General features: G+C 30.7%; 1 protein-coding gene and 1 pseudogene across 1 annotated transcript; both read left to right on the top strand.

The window, feature by feature from the left end:
* Positions 1–15,203: 15,203 nt before the first annotated feature.
* Positions 15,204–16,581, top strand: LOC111290101 (putative inactive receptor kinase At5g58300; annotated as a pseudogene).
* Positions 16,582–21,820: 5,239 nt separating this feature from the next.
* LOC149516006 (subtilisin-like protease SBT2.5) lies at positions 21,821–22,774 on the top strand. The gene is made up of 3 exons (XM_089768778.1): positions 21,821–21,976; positions 22,107–22,254; positions 22,351–22,774. Exons 1-3 carry the CDS (start codon positions 21,900–21,902, stop codon positions 22,411–22,413), a joined length of 288 nt encoding a protein of 95 aa, XP_089624904.1. The 5' UTR covers positions 21,821–21,899; the 3' UTR covers positions 22,414–22,774.
* The last annotated feature ends 426 nt before the right edge of the window (positions 22,775–23,200 follow it).

Raw genomic sequence — 23,200 nt, 5'->3', positions numbered from 1 at the left:
TTTCTAGAAGGTGTTTAGTTTGGGGGAAAATAATTTTTTTTCTCTGGAATTTACATTTTGTAATTTAATTTTTTGGTTGGGTTCATAGAAATGAGATTTTTGAGATTTTAAAAAAATTTTAACAATATTAAAAAATAAGAAAGTAGGAAAAAATAAAAAACTCTTTCTCCCTGAGATTTTTAAGATTTTAGAGAGAAAGTGAAAATTTTTTCTTATTTAACCTCATTTAATTGTATTTTTAAATTATATAAATGTTATTTATTTTAAAAACATAGTAACTTTTTATGAAATATATTTTAAACAAAAAACACGTTTTTAATATAGTACTATTAAAATCATCATAAAATTATAATTAAAAACATGATTTTTGTTGAAAAGATAAAAAAACTATTTTTTATAATTCAATAAAAAGGTTGTTTTTTAAATAAAAGATGTAGTTTTTGTTAAAAATATAAAAAAAATTATTTTTTAGAATATAACAATGACAACGTTTTTAAGATAAAAATGCAATATTTGTTTAAAAGACAATATTTAAAGATAAAAATATAGTTTTTGTTGTAAATATGAAAAAAAATTTTCATAATTAAACAAGAATGACGTATCTAAGATAAAAAATGAAGTATTTATTGAAAATATGATGTTTTAAAAAATATATAATTTTTATTGAAAATATGAAAAAAAAATATAGTTTTCAAAATTCAATAAAAATAAAGTTTTAAGATAAAAATATAGTTTTTGTTGAAAAGACGATTTTTTTTTGTTGAAAAGATGATGTTTTTAAGTTAAAACGTAATTTTTGTTAAAAATATGAAAAAAATATATATTTTAAAATTTAATAAAAACGACATTTTTAATATTAAAATTTTATTTTTGTTGAAAAGATGACTTTTTTAAAATAAAAACACAATTTTTGTTAAAAAATGAAAAAAGTAAAATTTGAAATATTTTTATTTAATATTATTACATATAAAATTTATTCTATGGCAGAAACCCTTGGGAAGGGGATTGATCACCCGCTCCAACCCTATGTCAACCTTACTGCGAAGGTTGATCTGTATGTTTTTTTTTTTTTTTTGGTGCATAAAAACAATAACGTTAGGATAATAATTAGAATTATAAGATTATATTTGTTAAAAATATAAAAAGTTATTTTTTAAAATTATTTAGTTTTAATAGAAACAATGCATTATAGAACATAATACAATAAAAGACTTTACTAGATAATATTATATTTTTATGAACCATGTCATAACGTCTAGATCCGGGGATCTATCACTAGACATTGACTTTTAGGGAGTCGCCACCAATCTTTTTTATCTAGGTACGATTGGTCACCTAAAGAATCTGCCATTTCAGGGAACACCTAAGCTTAAGGGTCCCTAAAAGAATAGGTTCAAGGTCTACAAACCAGAACAGGATTCGGGAGTTCGGTTACGTGTGAGGAAGGTTTTAACACTCTCACAACGCCCATCAAAAGATGGTACCAGCTTAAATTTGTGTTATCCAAAAGCCTTAAAATTTTACCAAGTAATTAATTATTGGAAAATTTTCTCAATTGACTCTAATATTTTTAGCAGAAAATTGAGAAAATTCCCTCACCTCAAGAGTATGCAAGAAAAACTACTGTTTTTCTTGTAGAGGCTTCATCGTCGGATTAATTAAAGAAAAATCAAAATCAAAATAAAAATAGAAAGGAAGGAAATAGTGATTGTTCTCGTGTAGGAAAAATTGATATTTTCAACTTTTTCCCAAAAATATTTTCTGGAAATTTATTTTTAAGAAAAATTGATACTTTCAACTTTTCCCCAAAAATATTTTTTTTGAAAATTTATTTTTAAGGAAAATTGATACTTTCAACTTTTCCCTAAAAATATTTTTTTTTGAAGTTTTGATTTTCAAGGAAAATTGATACTTTCAACTTTTCCTCAAAAACCCTTTTTTTGAAAATTTACTTTTAAAGAAAATTGATACTTTCAACTTTTTTCTAAAAATATTTTTTGGAAATTTATTTTTTTTAAGGAAAATTGATACTTTCAACTTTTCCCCAAAAATATTTTTTTGAAAATTTTGATTTTCAAGGAAAAATGATACTTTCAATTTTTCCTCAAAAACCCTTTTTGAAATTTATTTTTAAGAAAAATTGATACTTTCAACTTTTCCTTAAAAATATTTTTTTTTTGAAAATTTTGATTTTTATTTAAAGAAAATAGAATAATAAAAAAAATAAAGAAAAATAAAAAATAAAGGAAAGTAAAACAAAAATAAAAATAAAGTAAAGATAAAAAAAATATTAAATAAACCTAATCTAATAAATAAATAAATAAATAAAACCTGGAGCGGCTCGGGTCGCGGCTTGGCTCGGCTCAAGGAAGAGAAACGGCTCAGGGGGCGGCTTGGAGCTCGGCTTGGCTCGGCTCGGCTTGGAGGGGGGCAGGCACGCGCGGGTCAGGAAGCGGGTCGATGCTCGGGTTGGGTAGGGTCTTGGCAAAACGCGCGGATCCTCTGGGTTACTTAAGGCCAAAACGACGTCGTTTTGAGAGGGTATAAAAGGTACTTCCCTCTATTTTTCGGCAGAACACTCCTTCCTTCTCTCTCTCTTCTTCCCTTTTTCCTCTCCTTTCTCTCTAAAAGCTGAAGAACTCCGGTTGAATATCGGCCAGATTCTAAAAAATGTGATCGAAATCTGGAAAATTTCATCGAAAATTGGCCGGAAGATCACCGGTTTCTGAGCTTCTTCGTCGAAAACTGGGCAAGTCGTTGGAAACTTCAAGTTTGGCCGAAATGTTCGCCAAAAAATTCAAACTTCGTCGGAAAATTCACCGGAATCTGGAATTTCCAGAAAAAAATCGTAAAAAAACTTCAAAAAAATTCTTCTCACTCCCAGAACACTCCTAAACCCTTTCTTAGCTATCTATACACCCTTATTCTCTCAATCCGTAGCTTTTACTTATTGTTTTCTGTGTGTTTTTGCATCTGTTCCAGGGGTCCTTTATATAGGGATTGATCAGGAGTTTCTGGTCAATCTCAATTCCTCTTTGGATGGGGATCAATCTTTGAATCCAATCTGGACTCTTCTGATTGAATCCCCACTCACAGCAGGATTCTTCAACTTTCAATCACAGCCCTCCAAAATAAAAATCAAATAAAAAAAATAATAGATAATTAGAAAAGATAAATAAAAAAAAATTATAGGATAAATTAAAAAATAATAATATCAGATATATAATTAGATAAATAAAAATACAAAAATAAATAAAATAATAAAAATATATATTAGTAATAATAAATAAATAATAAATACATAGGATATACATAAAATATAAAATAAAAATAAAAATGACAAAGATAAAATTGGACCTATCCATTTGGACCAAGCCCAATTGATCCGGGCCTGGACCAAATTAGGTGTCTACAGCTGCCCCTATTTGCACATTTTCTGTGAAACAGAAATTACGCAAAGACGTAGACACCCAATCAAGACTCAATTCAACATGCTTTTCTTTTGTTTTTTTTGTTTTGTTTTGTTTTGTTTTGTTTTTTTGTTTTTTTTTTACCAAAGCTCCTCTAAACAGAGACTCAACGACTTTGAGAAACATAAATTGCTCCTCTAAATAGAGGCACCACGACTTTGGAAAATAAATTGCTCCTCTAAACAGAGGCACCACGACTTTGAAAAAGTAAATTAAATTTTTCCTCTAAACAGAGGCACCACGACTTTGGAAAAGTAAATTGCTCCTCTAAACAGAGGCACCACGACTTTGGAAAGGTAAATTGCTCCTCTAAATAGAGGCATTACGACTTTGAGAAAGTAAATTGCTCCTCTAAACAGAGGCATCACGACTTTGGAAAAGTAAATTGCTCCTCTAAACAGAGGCACCGCGACTTTGAGAAAGTAAATTGCTCCTCTAAACAGAGGCACCACAACTTTGAAAAAGTAAATTGCTCCTCTAAATAGAGGCACCACGACTTTGAGAAAGTAAATTGCTCCTCTAAACAGAGGCACCACAACTTTGGAAAAGTAAATTGCTCCTCTAAACAGAGGCACCACGACTTTGAGAAAGTAAATTGCTCCTCTTGCTCCTCTAAACAGAGGCACCACGACTTTGGAAAAATAAATTGCTCCTCTAAACAGAGGCATCACGACTTTGGAAAAGTAAATTGCTCCTGTAAACAGAGGCACCACGACTTTGAGAAAGTAAATTGCTCCTCTAAACAGAGGTACCACAACTTTGGAAAAGTAAATTGCTCCTCTAAACAGAAGCAACCACGACTTTTGAAAAAGTAAATTGCTCCTCTAAACAAAGGCACCACGACTTTGAAAAAGTAAATTGCTCCTCCAAACAGAGGCACCACGACTTTGGAAAGTAAATTGCTCCTTGACAATCATGTCCAAAGGAGTTTGAAAGTTGTGTTTGAAGGAATTTCAGGAGATTATGCCCAAAGGTTTTATAAATCAAACCTGATACCAGAAGACATCTTACTTCAAGAATTAGGGACTTACCTAACAAATTTCTTCTCGAATTTGCAAGATCTCAAGATTTGCATTTGTAACCTGTAAGACTAGCATCAAAAATCCTCATTTGAATTTTGGAGGCTTACATCCAAAAGTTCAAAGCTTTTTTAAAGGTTCTTATTTGGCAAACTTGGAATTCATATCCAAAAGGTTGAAGTTTTGTATTTTGGAGATCCACGTCCAAAAGTTCAAAACTTTCCATTTGTTCGAAAATTCACATTCGATGAACTTTAGGGTTTCACTCCTCAAAGATTCTCATTTTAAAATTCAAAGATTTTCATTTAAGTTCTCAAAAATTCTCATCAAAACATTCACAATTTCTTTTTCAAGTGACTCAAAATTTTGCATGAATGAATGTTATGACCAAAGATGCAAATGTTTTCTTAATGATGCAAGTGTGGCAACCTATATTCTCATAGTGCCATGCATGTCCAATCAAATCATGTGCATGTACTATTCAAGTGACGATGCCACCATGATACATGTAATGCAAATGTCTATGCAACAAAATTCTAAATAATTATAGTGATATGGCTCTCAAAACTCCACCATTTTCGTATGTCTTCCTTGTTCAATTTCTCCATATTTTAAAACAAGTTTTATCAATCAATCATCACTTGACCACTGTTCGTAGACTTCTCAGCACTAAAAATTTCAGAACAAGTTTCACCCACCATCACTGAGTCATTACTCATAAGTGTCTCAGCATTAACCATTCCAAAACAAACTTTGTCCACTGATTGCTTTCATCATTCAATCATAACTGGCAAGTCATATTGATCAATTCATCCTTGTATTCATCACTTGGTTATACCATTTTTCAAGATTTTTCCCATTATATTCTCCATTTGATCATATCACATATCCTTCCAAATCATCTCTTTAGGGTTTCTACCATTTTTTTATCATCTTAGATTTCTTTCCAAATGAATGCAAGACTCTTTTAAGCACATATTCATTCATTCATTATCATTTCACATCTTGACAAATACAATGCAATCAACCATTTTCTCAATTCATTCTAGGGGTGTAACAATGAGAGAACACAAGGTGAATCATGGTAAAGATAATCAATGAAGATCTATTTTGGTACAAAATGAATAGGAAAGGAAATAAATTGGATACATATCATTGGGATGGATGGTATGTCCAAATGATGAATATTCAGATAATTCTCAACATTAATCTAAGATTCTTTTTCAAAAACTCAATCCATTTACTGTTGAAGTGAGCTCTGCCCCAGTCTTTGAGGGATCTTCAGATGTCTTTGGTCTTCCATTCATGTGAGCATTTAACCTGGATCTTTTTCTATCAAAATCAACCTTTCAGGTTTTCAATTTGAATTTTTTTTTCATTTTTTCATTTTTTCCTTTTTTTTCATTTTTTTTCCTTTTTTCTCATTTTTCATCCATTGTTGATATCTTTCATACATCAAACTTTAGAGCAATGTAGCATGATTCCATTGCTTCGTCATGAGCATACCTTTGCTCAACATGTGATCATTCAAGTTGAGTATTCACACTTGATCTAAATGAACTTTTTCAAGGTTGTAATGTAGGCCAAGGTGAAGGATCATAAAAAAATGGATATAATAGGCTCAAAACATGTATTAAAAAGGTTCAAAACCAAAGGATCATTCGATACAACTTGGCATTTTACCCCACATCGTTTCACTACTTTTTCTTTCCTCACACAAAAGATTCTCATTACTTTACCCCAAGTCATGTGTGGTATTTTTTTATTTTTATTTTTGAGACCTTTTGTGAAATTTTTTTTTCAAAAATTACCCCCCAGTGTAGAGGGTGATCCTTGGTTAGGGTTCTTTAAAAAAAGAAATCATAACAGGCTCAAAGGGGTAGCAATAAATGGTTTTTCGAATGGTAAAAGAAAGATGGCCATTTTTCATCTCAATTGTAAATACCTTTCTTGAACATCATCTATTGAACAAAGTTCATGAATCTGTATAAAAGATTACACATCTTCAAGACATATCTATTTCACCTTCGGTAACAACCTATTTTTGCTTAAATCATCTTCTCATATTAATATGGATGAGTTCTCAAAATTAAATCCCAGAATTATTGTTATCATTGTCTAAATATTCATCATCTAAAATTTAAGAATGAGAATGTAAAGTTATGAAAGGTAACGGAGCATGGAGTAATGGTCAAGTGAAAGAAAAAAATGTAATGAAATGCATTGACTTGCCTTTATTAAAATGATAACAAGTGAAGTCACATTGAAAAAAGAAATCCAATAATCACTCGAAAAGAAATCTTAACATGACAAAAGAAACCTTCAACCAGCCTTATCTTCATTTTTTAAAAATTGTCCCTCTATCCGATCAGGTGAAGAATCTCTATTGACGTCTTGTCCCTCAATTCATTGTGATTCTCCGGACCCTTTCTGTTCTTGACTTTCACTCAGAGCGCTAACATTAGATGTTGTTACTTTTCCTTGATCAAAACTTACCATTTCATCATTGATCAACCATTGCACCTTATACTTTAAAGCAGTACAATTTTTAGTAGAATGACCAGTAATTCCATAGTGATAGTCGCAGTGGGCTGTAGGATCATATCACTTTGGGTAGGGTGATTTAAGCGGCTCCACATGGCTGGGGCCAATCAAATGACTATTATAGAGTTCTCGATATAACTCTGTATAAGTCATAGGGATTGGATCAAATACAAGTTTTTTTCGAGTAGTTCGTTGTTCTCGTGAACCACTTGCTGGGTTAATAGGGTGAATTTGGGTTCTTGCAGGAGCCTGAATGTTGAGGCTGTATGTAAGATCTTGAGGGCTATAAATTGATCTGTATGTGGATGAATAAGGTGGTTGTGGAGCCAGCTGATTATTCACAGTATGATAGTATGGAGAGTAACCTTGGGATGAATAAGGTTGATAACCTCTGAATTATTGTCTATCAAAGCTCACAGCTTGAGCTTGAGCTTCTTTCTTTTCTAATGCCTTCTTGGTTTCTCCTCCTTTTAACTTGTCATTTTTATGGCACTTTTAAAAATTTCTCTAGAGATCACCATGTCGGTAAAATTATTTGTTGCATTCCCTATCATCTTTTCATAATAGAAAGGTTTTAAAGTGCTAACAAACAGCACTGTAGTTTCTTTCTCGGTCAGTAGAGGTTGTACCTGTGAAGCTATATCTCTCCATCTCTGGGCGTGTTCTTTAAAAGACTCATTTACCTTTTTCTCTAGATTCTGTAAAGATAAACGATCAGGAGTTAAATCGATAATGTGTAGATATTGACTGATGAAGTCATGAGCCATATCGCTCCAAGAGCGAATGTGGGTCCTATCTAACTGAACATACCACCTGGCAGCAGAACCAGTAAGGCTATCCTGGAAGACATGCATCAAGAGTTTTTCATCATATGCATGAGCTGTCATCTTTCTGCAATACATGGTGATGTGGGTTTTGGGGCACTTTGTACCATCATATTTTTCAAATTTTGGTACTTTAAACTTATGGGGGATAACCACATCAAGAACTAGGCAGAGCCCAGCAGCATCAACCGACCCATAAAAATTAAATCCTTTCACAGCCCTTAGCCTTTGCTCTAGCATGCTAATCTTGGAACTTTCCTCAGCTTCCACTTTCATCTTTTCCTTCTCATTTTCTTTTAGATCAGAAATTGGTTCTGCTGCCTTTTCAGTGAAGACAAGATTTATATAGCTATTATACTGTCCTGGATTAAAAGTTGATGGCATTCCAGGATATGTTGGATATGCGAAGTGCTGTGATGGGACCTCTTGAGCAGAATGGGTTTGAGGTGGACCAAAACCTGGAGGGTACAGAGGGTCAGCCACTTCTTGTAATAGGGGAATTTGCTGGCTTGTACTTTATTCAACTCTTTTTTCCTTTATTCATGTTATTGAGAGCCTCCAAAATTTTGCTTAGCTCACTTTCAATCTTCTCCTGAGCTTTTTCTAGCTTTTCAAATCTATGAGAACTTTCCTCCTCTATTTTTTTTGCTCTGGATCTTGTGTTGTATGGATGAGCAGGGTTTTTGCTAGATGGAGCTATCCTGGAACCTTGAGTACCATACTCATGATTAAAAAAGTTATGCTATGTTTTATGTATGATACTTTGATGCACGAATGAAATGTACATTTTTCTGAATGAAATCTAATATGACATGGATGCAAATGATTGTGTTAAAATATGATCATGAAAATAATGCAGATGCATAAAATCAGACAAACAATATAGTTAGTTCCATGGATGAAGTGAAAGTGATGCTGATGCATAATGTTACATATGATAAAAATAATACACAAAGTTAAACAATCAAAATGATTAGACAAATACCCTTTTTGTGTCTTAATTTCAGGGTATATCTATCATTGGGTAGAAAAGGCTCTATCTTAGGTGTAGGCACTCTTAAGGTTCACTATATACGGTTTTAAGGTCAGAATCTAAAGGTCCTCAAATTGTTCCTTACATCCCTGTCCATCACAGACTAGTAAGGCACCCTAATCCTCACCCATTACAGGCTACAAGCAGAAAATGTTCAATTTGAGTGGGAGTATTTCGCTAGCCACTGCGGAGGCATTAGACCTCACGAAAGTAATAGGTACTTTACTCCCTCCTAGAGGGACAGAGCTTGGGTATAGAGCTCATGTTATGCACATGCATATGAATGACATAATTAACAAAGTAAATAAAACATGAATGAATAACACACATATATACAACAAGGTTCAATTTCATTTGGCTTTTGGATAACACAAATTATTTGCTGGCCTGACTCTCAAGTTCCCCAGCAGAGTCGCCAAGCTGTCATAATGTCTAGATCCGGGGATCTATCGCTAGACATTGACTTTTAGGGAGTCGTCACCAATCTTTTTTATCTAGGTGCGATTGGCCACCTAAAGAATCTGCCCTTTCAGGGAACACCTAAGCTTAAGGGTCCCTAAAAGAATAGGTTCAAGGTCTACAAACCAGAACATGGTTCGGGAGTTCGGTTACGTGTGAGGAAGGTTTTAGCACCCTCACAATGCCCATCAAAAGATGGTACCAGCTTAAATTTATGTTATCCAAAAGCCTTAAAATTTTATCAAGTAATTAATTATTGAAAAATTTTCTCAATTGACTCTAATACTTTTAGCATAAAATTAAGAAAATTCCCTCACCTCAAGAGTATGCAAGAAAAACTACTGTTTTTCTTGCAGAGGCTCTATCGTCGGATTAATTAAAGAAAAATCAAAATCAAAATCAAAATAGAAAGGAAGGAAAGAGTGATTGTTCTCGTGTAGGGAAAATTGATACTTTCAACTTTTTTCCAAAAATATTTTTTGAAAATTTATTTTTAAGAAAAATTGATACTTTCAACTTTTTCTCAAAAATATTTTTTTTTGAAAATTTGATTTTCAAGAAAAATTGATACTTTCAACTTTTTCTCAAAAACCTTTTTTTTGAAAATTTATTTTTAAGGAAAATTAATACTTTCAACTTTTCCCCAAAAATATTTTTTTTGAAAATTTATTTTTAAGAAAAATTGATACTTTCAACTTTTCCCTAAAAATATTTTTTTTGAAAGTTTCGATTTTCAAGGAAAATTGATACTTTCAACTTTTCCCCAAAAATATTTTTTTGGAAATTTTGATTTTCAAGGAAAATTGATACTTTCAATTTTTCCTCAAAAACCCTTTTTGAAATTTATTTTTAAGAGAAATTGATACTTTCAACTTTTCTTTAAAAATATTTTTTTTTGGAAATTTTGATTTTTATTTAAAGAAAATAGAATAATAAAAAAAAAGAAAAATAAAAAATAAAGGAAAGTAAAAAAAAAATAAAAATAAAGTAAAGATAAAAAGAATATTAAATAAACCTAATTTAATAAAAAAAAAAAACCTGGAGCGGCTCGGGTCGTAGCTCGGCTCGGCTCGGCTTAAGGAAGAAAAACGGCTCAGGGGGGCGGCTTGGAGCTCGGCTTAGCTTGGAGGGGGCAGGCACGCGCGGGTCAGAAAGCGGGTCGACGCTCGGGTAGGGTCGGGTCTCGGTAAAACGCGCGGATCCTCTGGGTTACTTAAGGCCGAAACGAAGTCATTTTGAGAGGGTATAAAAGATATTTCCTTCTGTTTTTCGACAGAACACTCCTCCCTTCTCTCTCTCTTCTTCCTTTTTTCCTTTCCCTTCTCTCTAAAAGCTAAAGAACTCCGGTTGAATATCGGTCGGATTCTGGAAAATGTGATCCGAATCTGGAAAATTTCGTCGGAAGTTAGCCGGAAGATCACCGGTTTCTGGGATTCTTTGTCGGAAACTGGGCAAGTCGTCGGAAACTTTAAGTTTGGCCGGAATGTTCGCTGAAAAATTCAAACTTCGTCAAAAAATTCATCGAAATTTGGAATTTCCAAAAATTTCCAGAAAAAAAATCGCCAAAAAACTTCAAAAAAATTCTTCTCACTCCCAGAACATTCCTGAACCCTTTCTTAGCTTTCTGTACACCCTTATTCTCTCAATCAGCAGCTTTTGCTTACTGTTTTCTGTGTGTTTTTGCATATGTTCCAGGGGTCCTTTATATAGGGATTGATCAGGAGTTTCTGGTCAATCCCAATTCCTCTTTGGATGTGGATTCAATCTTTGAATCCAATCTGGACTCTTTTGATTGAATCCCTACTCACAGCAGGATTTTTCAATTTTCAATCACAGCCCTCCAAAATAAAAATCAAATAAAAAAAATAATAGATAATTAGAAAAGATAAATAAAAAAAATATTATAGGATAAATAAAAAAAATAATATCAGATATATAATTAGATAAATAAAAATACAAAAATAAATAAAATAATAAAATAATAAAAATATATTAGTAATAATAAATAAATAAAAAATACATAGGATATACATAAAATATAAAATAAAAAAAAAATGACAAAAATAAAATTAGACATATCCATTTGGACCAGACCCAATTGATCCGAACCTAGACCAAATTGGGTGTCTACAAACCATACATAAAAATTTTATATTCCTTAAATCAATAAAATCCATAAACCATACATTCCCTTTCAATCTCATTTTCTACCTATATCACTTATTTTTTTAAAATAAAAAATTTTGCCAATTAAAGGCTCAGATTTTTATTTTTCAACCATCATAGTTCATCGCTATGACCAACAATGGCAATGACCGTAGACTTTTTGTTTATTAAAAGTTCTGCCTCTCACTTATTTTAAACTGACATGATAGCTAATATAATAGCTTACATGACAGTTAATATTATTTTTTTGTTATTTTTATGAAAATTCGATAAAATGATTAGATTTTATACATTTATCAAATTTAATGATCTAGAAGAAATTAAAATTCAATATTTCAATTGAGATTTTTGTGATAGTTGAATGATAGCGAAATCTACTCAAAAAATACCAGTTGCAAACAAAATTTGAAGATTTGTCCAATTCAATTACTACATGCTATTGTTGTTTGAGGCTTGAGATTTGAGGAAGACGAATTCATAAATTAGTGAGGTTTTCAATGCCAAGAAGCCTAACAGCTAGTTGAGTTCATAGTGGTTTTTTTTTAGGCCTAAAGGTCGAACCGTATTCATGAGATCATGGCCTGTTTCGGCCTTAATGCTTGGGTTATTAGCTATTGCTTAAATTCACGAGGTACTTTTAATTGGCCTTTAAAGGGAAAACTAAAATGTAGACTATCTCTTGTTCATGGGCTTTATTATTTACTCATATTAGAATTGAAAAAAAACAAGCAAAAAGACAAAGAAACATTAAAAGATAGAGAAGTAGCTCCAGAACTCGATAGAAGAGAATTTGTGCGAATTTGAGAGGCTTACTCATACTTAATGTAACAAATTTTCAAGCTGAGAAAAAAATGTTTAAATCATGCCTTCAGTCATACTACTCGTGCATTATTCTTACCATGGAATCTGAAATCTTAATAATCTTTATCATGGATGGATGTTTTCAAATGGAGGAAATATTTGAATTATGTCACTCATCATGTTTAGTTATATCTATTTATTAGAAATAAAGATTAAAAGTCTATTTGAATGTCAACCTACTTCCAGTGGAATTGTTTTGGATGCCAACGTATCTTTGGTGGAATTGCTTTTCGCATAAAAAATTATGTCAAACACTATGAATTTGCATTTAGTTTTAAATGCTCGGCACGATTTGGTATTTTTTTTAATAGACTTCTTTGGTGTAGTTAATAATCGCACCATTACTTGTTTCTTTTTTACTATTTTATCCTTTACAATTGTATTACAAAAATAAAAAAATCGTTACATTTCAACTTTTTTCATTTAAAAAATTTAAAATAATTTTGTTAATGTTTATATCAAGAAATAATTTTATTAATTTAATATAATAAAAATATTATCTAATATATTACTATTTTTATTAATTTTTAATTATTTAGTAATAAGTTATTATTTGACATCAAAATAATTTAATTTTTTTAATAATTATTAATTTTATAAGCATTAAATAATTTAAATTTTTTATTACATATAATTTTTAATTTAATATGTTTAATGGTTATTTCTTTTTTTACTATAATTAATCTTACCTCTACCGTCATTTTATATCCAAATACATATATTAACTTTTGATTTTAATCTCACCATTATAGTAATTAATTTTAGCTTTATCATTATTTTTAATCTCACCAAACCAATTTTGAGATCCAAATGGACCCTAAAAATGACATTGGCTGCTGCTATGTTAGTTCCAATATGTAGCTAACTATTTGCAAAGAAAAAAAAGCGTGTCACCTTCATGGATTGCAAGAAATTATATTCTCTCATTATTACTAATAAAAATGAATGTTACTTCATCTGAGGCTTGTAATCTTGCAAGAGTAAAATGATAAAGAAGAATCCAAAAGAAAGGCGGACCTAATGGAATGATCAGACTAGGTACCCTTGAATCTAACTTCATTATATGTAATGCAATTATAAAATAAAAAGAAAGCTTAAGGTTGTTTCAAAGCCAACTTAAATTGAAAAGAATTTCCATGGATTCATTCCTTGGATTACATGAACCCTAGAAAATGCCAAACCAAATTATCACCACCCCGGATTCAATGTTTTCAGTGAAAAATTTATTGAAAATAGTGACTCAAATACCATAAGAGATTTATATAGGATTGGTTAGATATTACTTAATGGATAAGAAAATTTGTAGAAGAAGAATTCTAAGGAAAAAAAGATTTTTAATAGATAAGTTTGACTTGTAGAAGAAAAATTTTAAGAGGAAAGAGATTTTTAATAGATAAATTTGTATGCTTATAAATAAATAGAATCTCTATAGGGTTATGTATGAGAAAAAGATATAAAAGAGTTATAAGATTTTTTGAGATAGACACCCTATAAGATTACTGAAGATTTATATTTTATGGATATGTATGTTTCTATGTTTTTGATTATATTAGACGAGATTGAGTTGGTTCATATAGGTATGATGTATTGGTGCATATGGGTATGTGTATGTTTGGGTTGAGAATATTTCATAAGACTAGATGAGATTGAGAGGGTCTATGGGTATTAATTATGAGTGTTTGATTGGATTATATGCTTGTAATTTTTTATAACAAGTGGATCTTGTTTCTCATTCATGGATGTAGATGGGTTGAGTCGAATTACGTTAAATTATTATCTCTTATGTGATTGATTGATTGTTTGCTTTCGCTTTCATTGGTATTATTGAATTAAGATTTTTTAACTTAACAAGTGGTATCAGAACTGTAGTAATCTCTAACAAGTGGTATCAAAGCTAAATGTTCAAGACGTGAGAATAGTTAGAGGTTTGAGAAATAGAAAAAGGTAAGTCTAGAAGAGTTCAATTCAAGTGAGAAGTTTCAGTTTGTGTTTTTAAAACTAATTTGCACGAAGTGTGAAGACACATAAAAGAAATGATTGTGAGACTTTCATTGCAGGTGAAGCCAAGTATGTCTAGCATGAAGATTGATGATTGATGAAATTTAAGTCAAGGTGGAGATTATTAGGAATAGTAACTCAAATTCCATAAAAAAATTGTTTAGGATTGGCTAACTATTATTTGATGGACAAAAAAACTTGTAGAAGAAGAATTCTAAGAGGAAAGAGATTTTTAATAGGTAAGTTTGTATGCTTATAAATAGATAGAGTCTCTATAGGATTATGTATGAAAAAAAAGATATAATAGAATTATAAGATTTTATGGGATAGACACACCATAAGACTACTGGAGATTTACATCTTATGGGTGTGTATGTTTGTATGTTTGTGAGTAGATTAAAAAAAATTGAGAGAGTCCACATAGATATGGTGCATTGATGCATATGGATATGTGTATATTTGAGTTGAGAATACTCTATAGAACTAGAGAAAATTGAGAAGGTCTATGAGTATTAATTGTGAGTGCTTGATTGGATTATATGTTTGTAATTCTTTATAATTAGTGGATCTTATTTCTCACCTGTGGATGTAAATCGATTACGTCAAACCACGTTAAATTACTGTTTATTGTACGATTAATTGATTGTTTGATTTTGCTTTAGCTGGTGTGATGGGATTGGAGCTTTTTAGCCCAGCAAAACTAACTCATCAAACCAATCTAAATCAGCCAAAAACCGGATCTAAACTCCCCCCCCCCCCCCCCCAATCTGTTTCCTAGCCAGCTAATCACCATTTCCCTTTCATTTTTTCCACAAACCCCAATTCGGAAACTCCTTATTTTCCATCTTTCAAAAGAAAAGAATGCTCACAAGGGCCTTCACAAAACCCAAAAGGAGTTTTAAAGACTACCGTGAAAACAGCAGGTCAGGGTCCATCTCTGAATATGAAGATTTCCCAGTAGGATTTATGGATGATCTGCTGTTGGTTTCATATGAAAATCATGGGCCAACGCTTTCCCTGAAGGAGGTTTTGAAGACATCCGTCAGTGTGATGGGAGAGACCAACAGGGGATTGACAGAAAAAGTGGTGTTATCCAAGGGTAGACTTTGCGGTCTTAAGAGGTTTCGGAAGGTGATAGTAGGGAAGAGAGAGTTCGGTAGGAGAGTTGAGAGGTTGGCTCAGGTTTGCAATGAGTGCGAGTATCTGGTTCCGATCACTGCTTACTTTTATGCGAAGAGGATCAAGCTTGTTGTTTGTGACTACTATCCTATGGGAAGCTTAGCCGACTTGCTTGAAGGTAAGTTTTTCAATTCCTTCATAAACCTTAGCTTGCATCAATAGATTTTGAATATAGAAATTGCCTTTAACTGATTGTTTATTAACTGAATTCAAGGATTTAAACCAAATTGATGAGTGTTTTTGTTTAATAGTTAATGAACATGTGTAATCTGGACATGGATCGAATATATACTAAGCTTAGTCTCAATTGAAATTATATTTATATGTTGTTTCTTTTGATTAATCAAGGTGGGAGGCATGGCCAAACTGCCTTAATTTGGAATGAGCGTCTGCTTATAATGGTTCAAATTGCACGAGCAATCGCTTTCATCCATGCACAATCCCCTCCAAGTGAAAGAACATGAAGATGAACGTTCATGGAAACATAAAATCCTCCAACGTCATGATAAACATCGACCTGACGGCTCGGTTATCAGATTATGGCTTCGTCCACTTGGCCGCCTGCCTCGAAGATTCTGATAAAGAACGGGCCGGGACTAGTTACTGTGAGATTTTGAGTCCAAGGAGTGACTAATTCAATTTCGGGCTAGTTTTACTGGACATACTAGCCGGAGTGAGGGAAGCAGGTTATATACAGTGCATAGTTGATACAAAGGAAAGCATAAAACAGGGCAAAATTACATTTTTTGAATTTCAGGTGCAAGGGAAAGAACGGAAGCAGGCATTGAAGGTTTTGGACATTGCTTTGGCTTGTACAATCAAGGTTCCAGGGAGCAGGCCTTCAATAGAGCAAATTCTGTCGAGTCTTAGTGATATTCTCAGTAATACTACTACTACCAAATAAGCTGTTGGTGTGTGTTAATTAAGACATTAATTGAATCTGTAAAAACAAAACAAAAAATAGGGATGATTTGTTGATTTGATCAGTATATGCCATGTATGTTTCCTTTTGAAGTGCATGCATGCATATAAATATATATATATTAATTATATGAAAGCCATTAATTATTAACTCAAGAATCGATCAATCAGTGATTGGCGATTGCACAACAAAGGATTGATCGATGTTTGGGAGTCAGATCTAAAGGTTTACATAATTCTTTATTTACATTAGCTTAGCTTGAGAAACAGCTGTAATAATAATTAACGTAATACTAAGTCTTTAACAATAGCAAGTGACAATGGTTTTTGGATTTACATGCTTGGCGCTTTTTTCTTCTAATCGAACGAGACTACCAGAAAAAAAAAAAAAAAAAAAGGGGTTATTTGTATTTTGTCAAATTTTAATTCTTTAATTTTTTTTATAATGCGAGAACCAAAGGTGTTATGATTGGGCATACATGTACTTGAATTTCATTTAATCCTCGTAACAAGGTGAATCAATTATTTTTTATCTTCACTAACACAATTTTACTTACATTAGTTTTAATGTTCTATTAAATTAAAGGTTGAAGTCAAAATCAATTTTTTGAGAGTCAAAAGAAAAAAAAAGTGACGTAGATAAAAAGAACGTTAACATCGCTTGTTCTAATCAAAATTTATCCACAAAAGAATAAGATAAGCATGCATTGAATTATGAAATTATATATCCAAATATAAAAATCACAAAATAAAAAACTGTAAGGGGACTCGTCTTAATCTTTATCCTGCTAGCACTATATTTTAAGCAGCTGTGAGATATTGTTAACTTGAGTGCAATTTCTTTTCATTATTTTGTTCAGTTAGTTCATTTGGTACCAAAAATTGTATTTTAATTTCTCAATTAATACTACCATTTGTTATAAAATATAGTATTCCCTTTGTTCCTTTTTTTAAAATTTTTTTTAGATGTCCTAAAATTATATATATTTTTTAATATCTAAAACTCTTATTTTTTTATATTTTAAAATTATTTTTTATGATTTTTTTACTTTTTTTTTAAATCATAAAATTTAAGAAAAATTTTAATTTTAATATATTTAATATTAAAATTAAAATTTTTTCTTAAATTTCGTTAAAATCAATACCACCACCATCCAAATAAATTGGGACAGTACTAGTGAAAAAGTAAATTTTTTTTATAAAAAATTCAAAACAAATAATTTGCTTCAACTTAACGATTAGAATGTTAATGTATAATTTATTTATTTTTATTTGAAAATTTTGTATCTTTGATAACATTAATGAAAGACCACTAATACTGTAATTTAAAACTTTTTATTTAATCGAATAAATTAATCAATTGAATCTTGTTGGCAAAAGATACTCTGTTTTTATATATCTGCTGTCAATATATATTTATATATTTTTTTAAAATTATTTTGAATGAGATATATAGTATTAACACTTGCACTTTAGGACGTCGATTTTTAAATCAATTTTTAAATCAATCCAAAATCATTTCAAGGCCGAAAGGATAATGAAAGTGTGCGAAATGGGAAGTGGCAACCGTGGGATTTATCCATTGGGTAACTTTTGTATGAAATCTGTACTGTCAAACAATGTTAAGGGTTCCCACGTGTGGGCTGTGTAGAGTCCGTAGACTGTCACATAAGAGCCAGAGAAGAATCATTACTGACAGCTGTCCGAATCCAAACCATCTCTTTCCAATTAAATTCTCACACGTCATCTCTCTGCGTGGGGAATCTGAGAAATATCGGTCCCCTCCCTTCTTCCATTATCGACAGACACGTGGAGGATAATATATGGTGGGTTGCCTACCGTAGTACTGCAGTTCACCTTCCTATCACACGTGACATTCCCACGTGCACAGGCTTTTGCCTCCCCTGACTTGGCCTTGGAGTTGGAGCCTTGGAGGTATCTGTAAACTGACTGTCCCATTTGCTAAATTAAAATTGATGATTCATGTTTTATACGGTATAAAATATTAAAATTTATTATTTATATTATATTTTAAATAAAAATTACGTATTATAATTTATATTAATATAAAATATAAAAATTTTATTTTATTAAATTTATATATAATTATTATTAAAATTTTAAATTATGTTATTTTTATTTTTTATCATATTTATATTATATCATAATGTTATATTTTAAATTATCAAATTTATGCATAATATATTTTTGATAGCTTTTTATGAGTCTACGTTTCAGTCGAAATTAAAAAAAGTAGACAAGAGCGTTACCAATATTCTAATTGAGTGGTTAAAAGTAAAATTGTGAAATATCCTAAAGTTCAAATTCGATTTCTAGTAATTTCAAAATCTCACTAATATAAAAAAAAATCAATAAATTTATTTTTTTATTAATTTTATTAGTTATTTTAATAGCTTTTGAAATGGTAAGTGCTATTTTATTATTAATTTCATTAATAAAATTTAAAAAATTTATTAATATAATAAATGGGATAATTTTTTTATTTTATTACTAATTATATTTATTTTGTAGTTGAACACTAAATTTCAAATATTTCATATTTACTATCTTCATTTGGTAAGTAATTAGTTACATTTTATTAGTTTCGACCGTCCCCATCCTAATATTGCTGGAACTGTTGGATTGAATATTTGGAGTAATCTCACAAAAGGAAATACAAATGACTTACGTGGTAATTAATAACTCGAGGAAGACACCATGCAAGTAAATTTTAAGTGGAAAAACCTTTTTGACGAAAATTTTGATTGCTTTTAAGTTTTTACCTGACTCTTAACTAGCTAGGCAAGCAAGTTAATTCATTATATACTTTTATATTTGTGGTGTAAAACATGTTAGTGATGAATAATAATAACATTTTTATTTTTATTTTAAAAAATAGATTCAAACTCAAGCAAAAAATATATGCACTTACCATAAAACAAAAAAAAAAAAAAAAAAAAAACTCCAGTGCAATAAAAAAAATTAGTATTTAATTAAGCGAGTTCATTTAGCAACTCTTAATTAGAGATAACATTTAATATCTCTATGATTCAAATCCTGATATTTGTAATATCTTTTTCCATCTTCAAATTACAATATTTTTTATAAAAAAATTATAATATAAATCTAATCAATTAGTCCATATTCATATATATATATATACATATTAGCAAGAATTTATTTACATTAATGTAAGTATTACACATTTTTTTATCTTTAAATCAAAATTATATCCATAACACTTATAATTAATCATTTTGAACCAATGATAAAGAAATATAACATTTACGCAAATATAAATAGATCGTTTCTTTAAATATATGTGTCCAGTATCCTTGTAAAGCTAGCAATAGTTTACTATATATCACTGCTTTTATATGTCAAAATTAAACTATGCTGTTAGTTAAGTTTACAAATGGGTAATAAACCTAAGTTGCATGGAAAAAACTTTATAAAGTTTTTAGGTGAAGTTTATGAAATTTTTTAATATGAAAAATTTAATTAAAACTTTAATAAAATTAAAATTAATAAATTAATAAAGTTCAATGAAAAATTCAATAATATTTTAAAAAAATTATTGAAAATATATTTTATAATTTAAATTTGATTAATATTTATTTAACAATAAAAAAAATGTCCAAATATTTACTAAAAATGATTATCTAAAAAAAATATATCAAAATTTGTTAATATTTTTTCAAATTTTATATACTTAATATCTATATAATAAAACATTTCAATTTATAGTTTGATTTTAATTTTAGTTTTTATTTAATTATTTTTAATAAAAAACTTCACGAACTTTGTTTAAAAACTTTATCTATGCCTTTTCTCGATGCATATAATAATAGATTGTAAGCAAAAGTATATTTTTAAAATTTTATTGCTGAAAACATGCTCTTATACAAGAAGTTAAAAAATAAGAGAAAGAATAGAAAATATAAGGAATATATACATTTCACAATTCTATATTTGCATACGGTGATTTTTTCACTGTAGTTGAGACCACAAATTCAAGCAACTAGTGTCAGTCAATGCCAAGTGAAGGTGTCCCACAGTTTCAGAACTTTGGACTCAATAATTTTCGAGCTTCCTGATACAAAAATCTTTTTTTATCAGCAAAAAGGGGGCTTTTCTAGCTTTTAGTTATAAATTATAATACTGTTTCCTGCTTGCAGTCACTCTGCTATGATGCTGTGACACTGAAACTGTAAATTCAAAGCTTACCCCCCCCCCCCCCCCCCCAATGACCCAACCCAAAAAAAATCTGCTATATAAATTAATCTGGTATTTGGATCTTTAATTCTATCTTAACATGCATGTTTTCAACCTCACGTGGAAGGTTTATATAGGAACTTAAACAGCATGTTCTATCTCCGTCTGGAATCTGGTAACCGTTCAAAGTATCAAACTGACACTTGGATTGTTTATTTCTTTCAATTTGATTAAACTACTACCATATAGTATCCTAATCAGTGTGTTCCTTTTTACTTGATAAAGTTTTAATGGACTGAATTAAGTGCATATATATCCCCCTTTTTGTTAGTAAAATTAGACATTTCCACAAATATAATTACTATTTCTTAAGTGGTATTATTAAGAACAGATTTAATGCCTATTCTGTCGGTGAATATATCAGATAAAATTACAGTATTGGATACTCATTAAATATTGTTTGACTGTATAATTCGGTCGTGTGAAATGCATCTTTGACTTTAAGCTAGTTTTCATCGAGCTTAGTTACATGAATGATTACAGACTAATTTAAGTTGCTAAGTTTAATGTTTCTCTGTGTCGGTATCAGCGTCAGGATAACGTAATATATAGAGATGTCGCAGTTGCACACAGGCAGTTAAGAGCTGCTAAGGTCAATGAAAAGGTTAACACCCTTAACATTAAATCTCCGTAGCTATAGTTCAGATTTCTGAATTTAAGGTTCTTTGACTTTTTGTCATGGTCATGTTGGTTAGCTTTTTTAAAATCGTAGTTAGGAACCCTATGTCAGAGAAACTTCAAACTCTTTATGGATTATTGATCCAGAATCCTCTTTCGTTTTTGCAGGTTCAGTCGCATTAATCAACACGAGAAAAAAGATAATAATATTCCAAGGCAATATAGCCTATAGGGGTAATTCTGTAACTCTAATGAAAATAAATAAAAAGAAATATATAAAATGCTTAGCTGACTAAGTACTTAAAACATCTAGGATGGAGGTAGCTGGAAATTAATAAACCTGTTATTTATTTATTCATTTATTCTGAAAAGATTTAATTTGGGTCTCATATTTGAAATGTTTCTGTTAATGTCACTTTAAGTTTTATCTTTGTTCATGTATAAATACCTACTCCATGTGGAACTGAAAATGCGTACAGCTTGACTAACACAAAATTGAAAAAAAAAAAAAGAAAGGAGACTAAAGGCAATTATGGGAAGCACAAAAACTGAGTTATACTTTGTTTTCATGAATTATGATCCTGAATACGAGCGTCTTCGAGCTGATCGGTTAGTTCTCTCTATGATATTACTACTTCATAATACAAGACTCTTCTTGTTTCTCATGTTGTTGTCTTGTTTTCTTCCCTCTCTGTCTACTTTTTTTTTTTTTTTTTTGGGTGTGTGTCTCATTTCATAGAACTAAGAAAGGGGCGTATGAGCTTGATTTGTATCTGAGTAGGAAGCACGATGAGCTGTTGGCAAGCACCCTTCAAGCTGGCAGCTACAAGAAGACCTTGTCTTTGGTTATTGTTGATGGTTTTGCAGTCGAAATCACTGAAGCTCAGGTGATCTTTATAATGTCATGATCTCCTGTTTGTTTAATATATAATTAATTATCTCTCAAGAAGACCTTATCTTTTGTCATTGTGTAATTAAATCAGGCCAATGTGCTTAGATCTGCTAATGGCGTAAGAGTTGTGGAGAAGAATCAAGAGCTTGCTTAGTGCAGCTAGCAACAGATTACAGAAAGCTTGAAGCTTGCAGTAGACAAGAGAAAAATAGGTTTGCTGAACATTTATACATGTAGGTTTAAGCGGTCTCTGTTAGACAAAAGGGTTAAGACTGATGATTTCTTGGGAGATCTAAGTCAGGAAATTATCCATTTTGATCCCATTATATTGCCAATTTGGCGATCTTGGAGATTACTATTTCTCTATCTCTTAATTATCAGTTTAAGACTTAAGATATCAGCACTAAAACCAAAGCAATTTAGCGTTTAATGGATCTGATTAATTAAATGTATAAGTTGTACTAGTTGTTTTTTGAGTTAAAATTAATATAAGCAAGATTGATCTTATTGCATATAAATGAAGTTCTAATTGTTTAATCCGAGTTTTACCAACTCGATTTTGATTTTAGAAAAAAAAAAATTCTTGTGTTTGGAAGGCACTGATTGACGCTAAATGGTCCTAGATGTGCAGCAACAAATTCATTGGCAAGAATTTGGAAGATCCTGATACACCTCATTACACATGCATGACACACATGTAACATGTTATAAAATATTTCTGCTTTAAATGATCAAGTTTGATTATGGCAAAAATAGGAAACTATAGATCACAAATTGTTGTTGGCTAGTTTCCCAGCTCAGACTCCTTAATGTACTCTGCAAGAAAATGAATGATTTGAAGTTCTTAAAAATCACCAATCAAAAGTAATAAAATGAGAGATCAGTGAAATATGATCAAAGAATAAGGTAAACCTCATCCTTGGGCCTTAGAGATTGTGAGA

This window comes from Durio zibethinus, chromosome 11, assembly GCF_047325235.1.
Source record: "Durio zibethinus cultivar Kanyao isolate XHJ-2024 chromosome 11, ASM4732523v1, whole genome shotgun sequence".
Classification (NCBI taxonomy): domain Eukaryota; kingdom Viridiplantae; phylum Streptophyta; class Magnoliopsida; order Malvales; family Malvaceae; genus Durio; species Durio zibethinus.
Note: the sequence above shows the minus strand (reverse complement) of the source record. Positions and strands in the feature narration are given on the sequence as shown.

Coding starts and splice junctions, on each gene's coding strand:
- LOC149516006 (XM_089768778.1), top strand. CDS start 21,900: ATGGGAAGCACAAAAACTGAGTTATACTTTGTTTTCATGAATTATGAT. Junction 21,977..22,106: donor GAGCGTCTTCGAGCTGATCG/GTTAGTTCTCTC, acceptor CTCATTTCATAG/AACTAAGAAAGGGGCGTATG. Junction 22,255..22,350: donor TCGAAATCACTGAAGCTCAG/GTGATCTTTATA, acceptor TAATTAAATCAG/GCCAATGTGCTTAGATCTGC.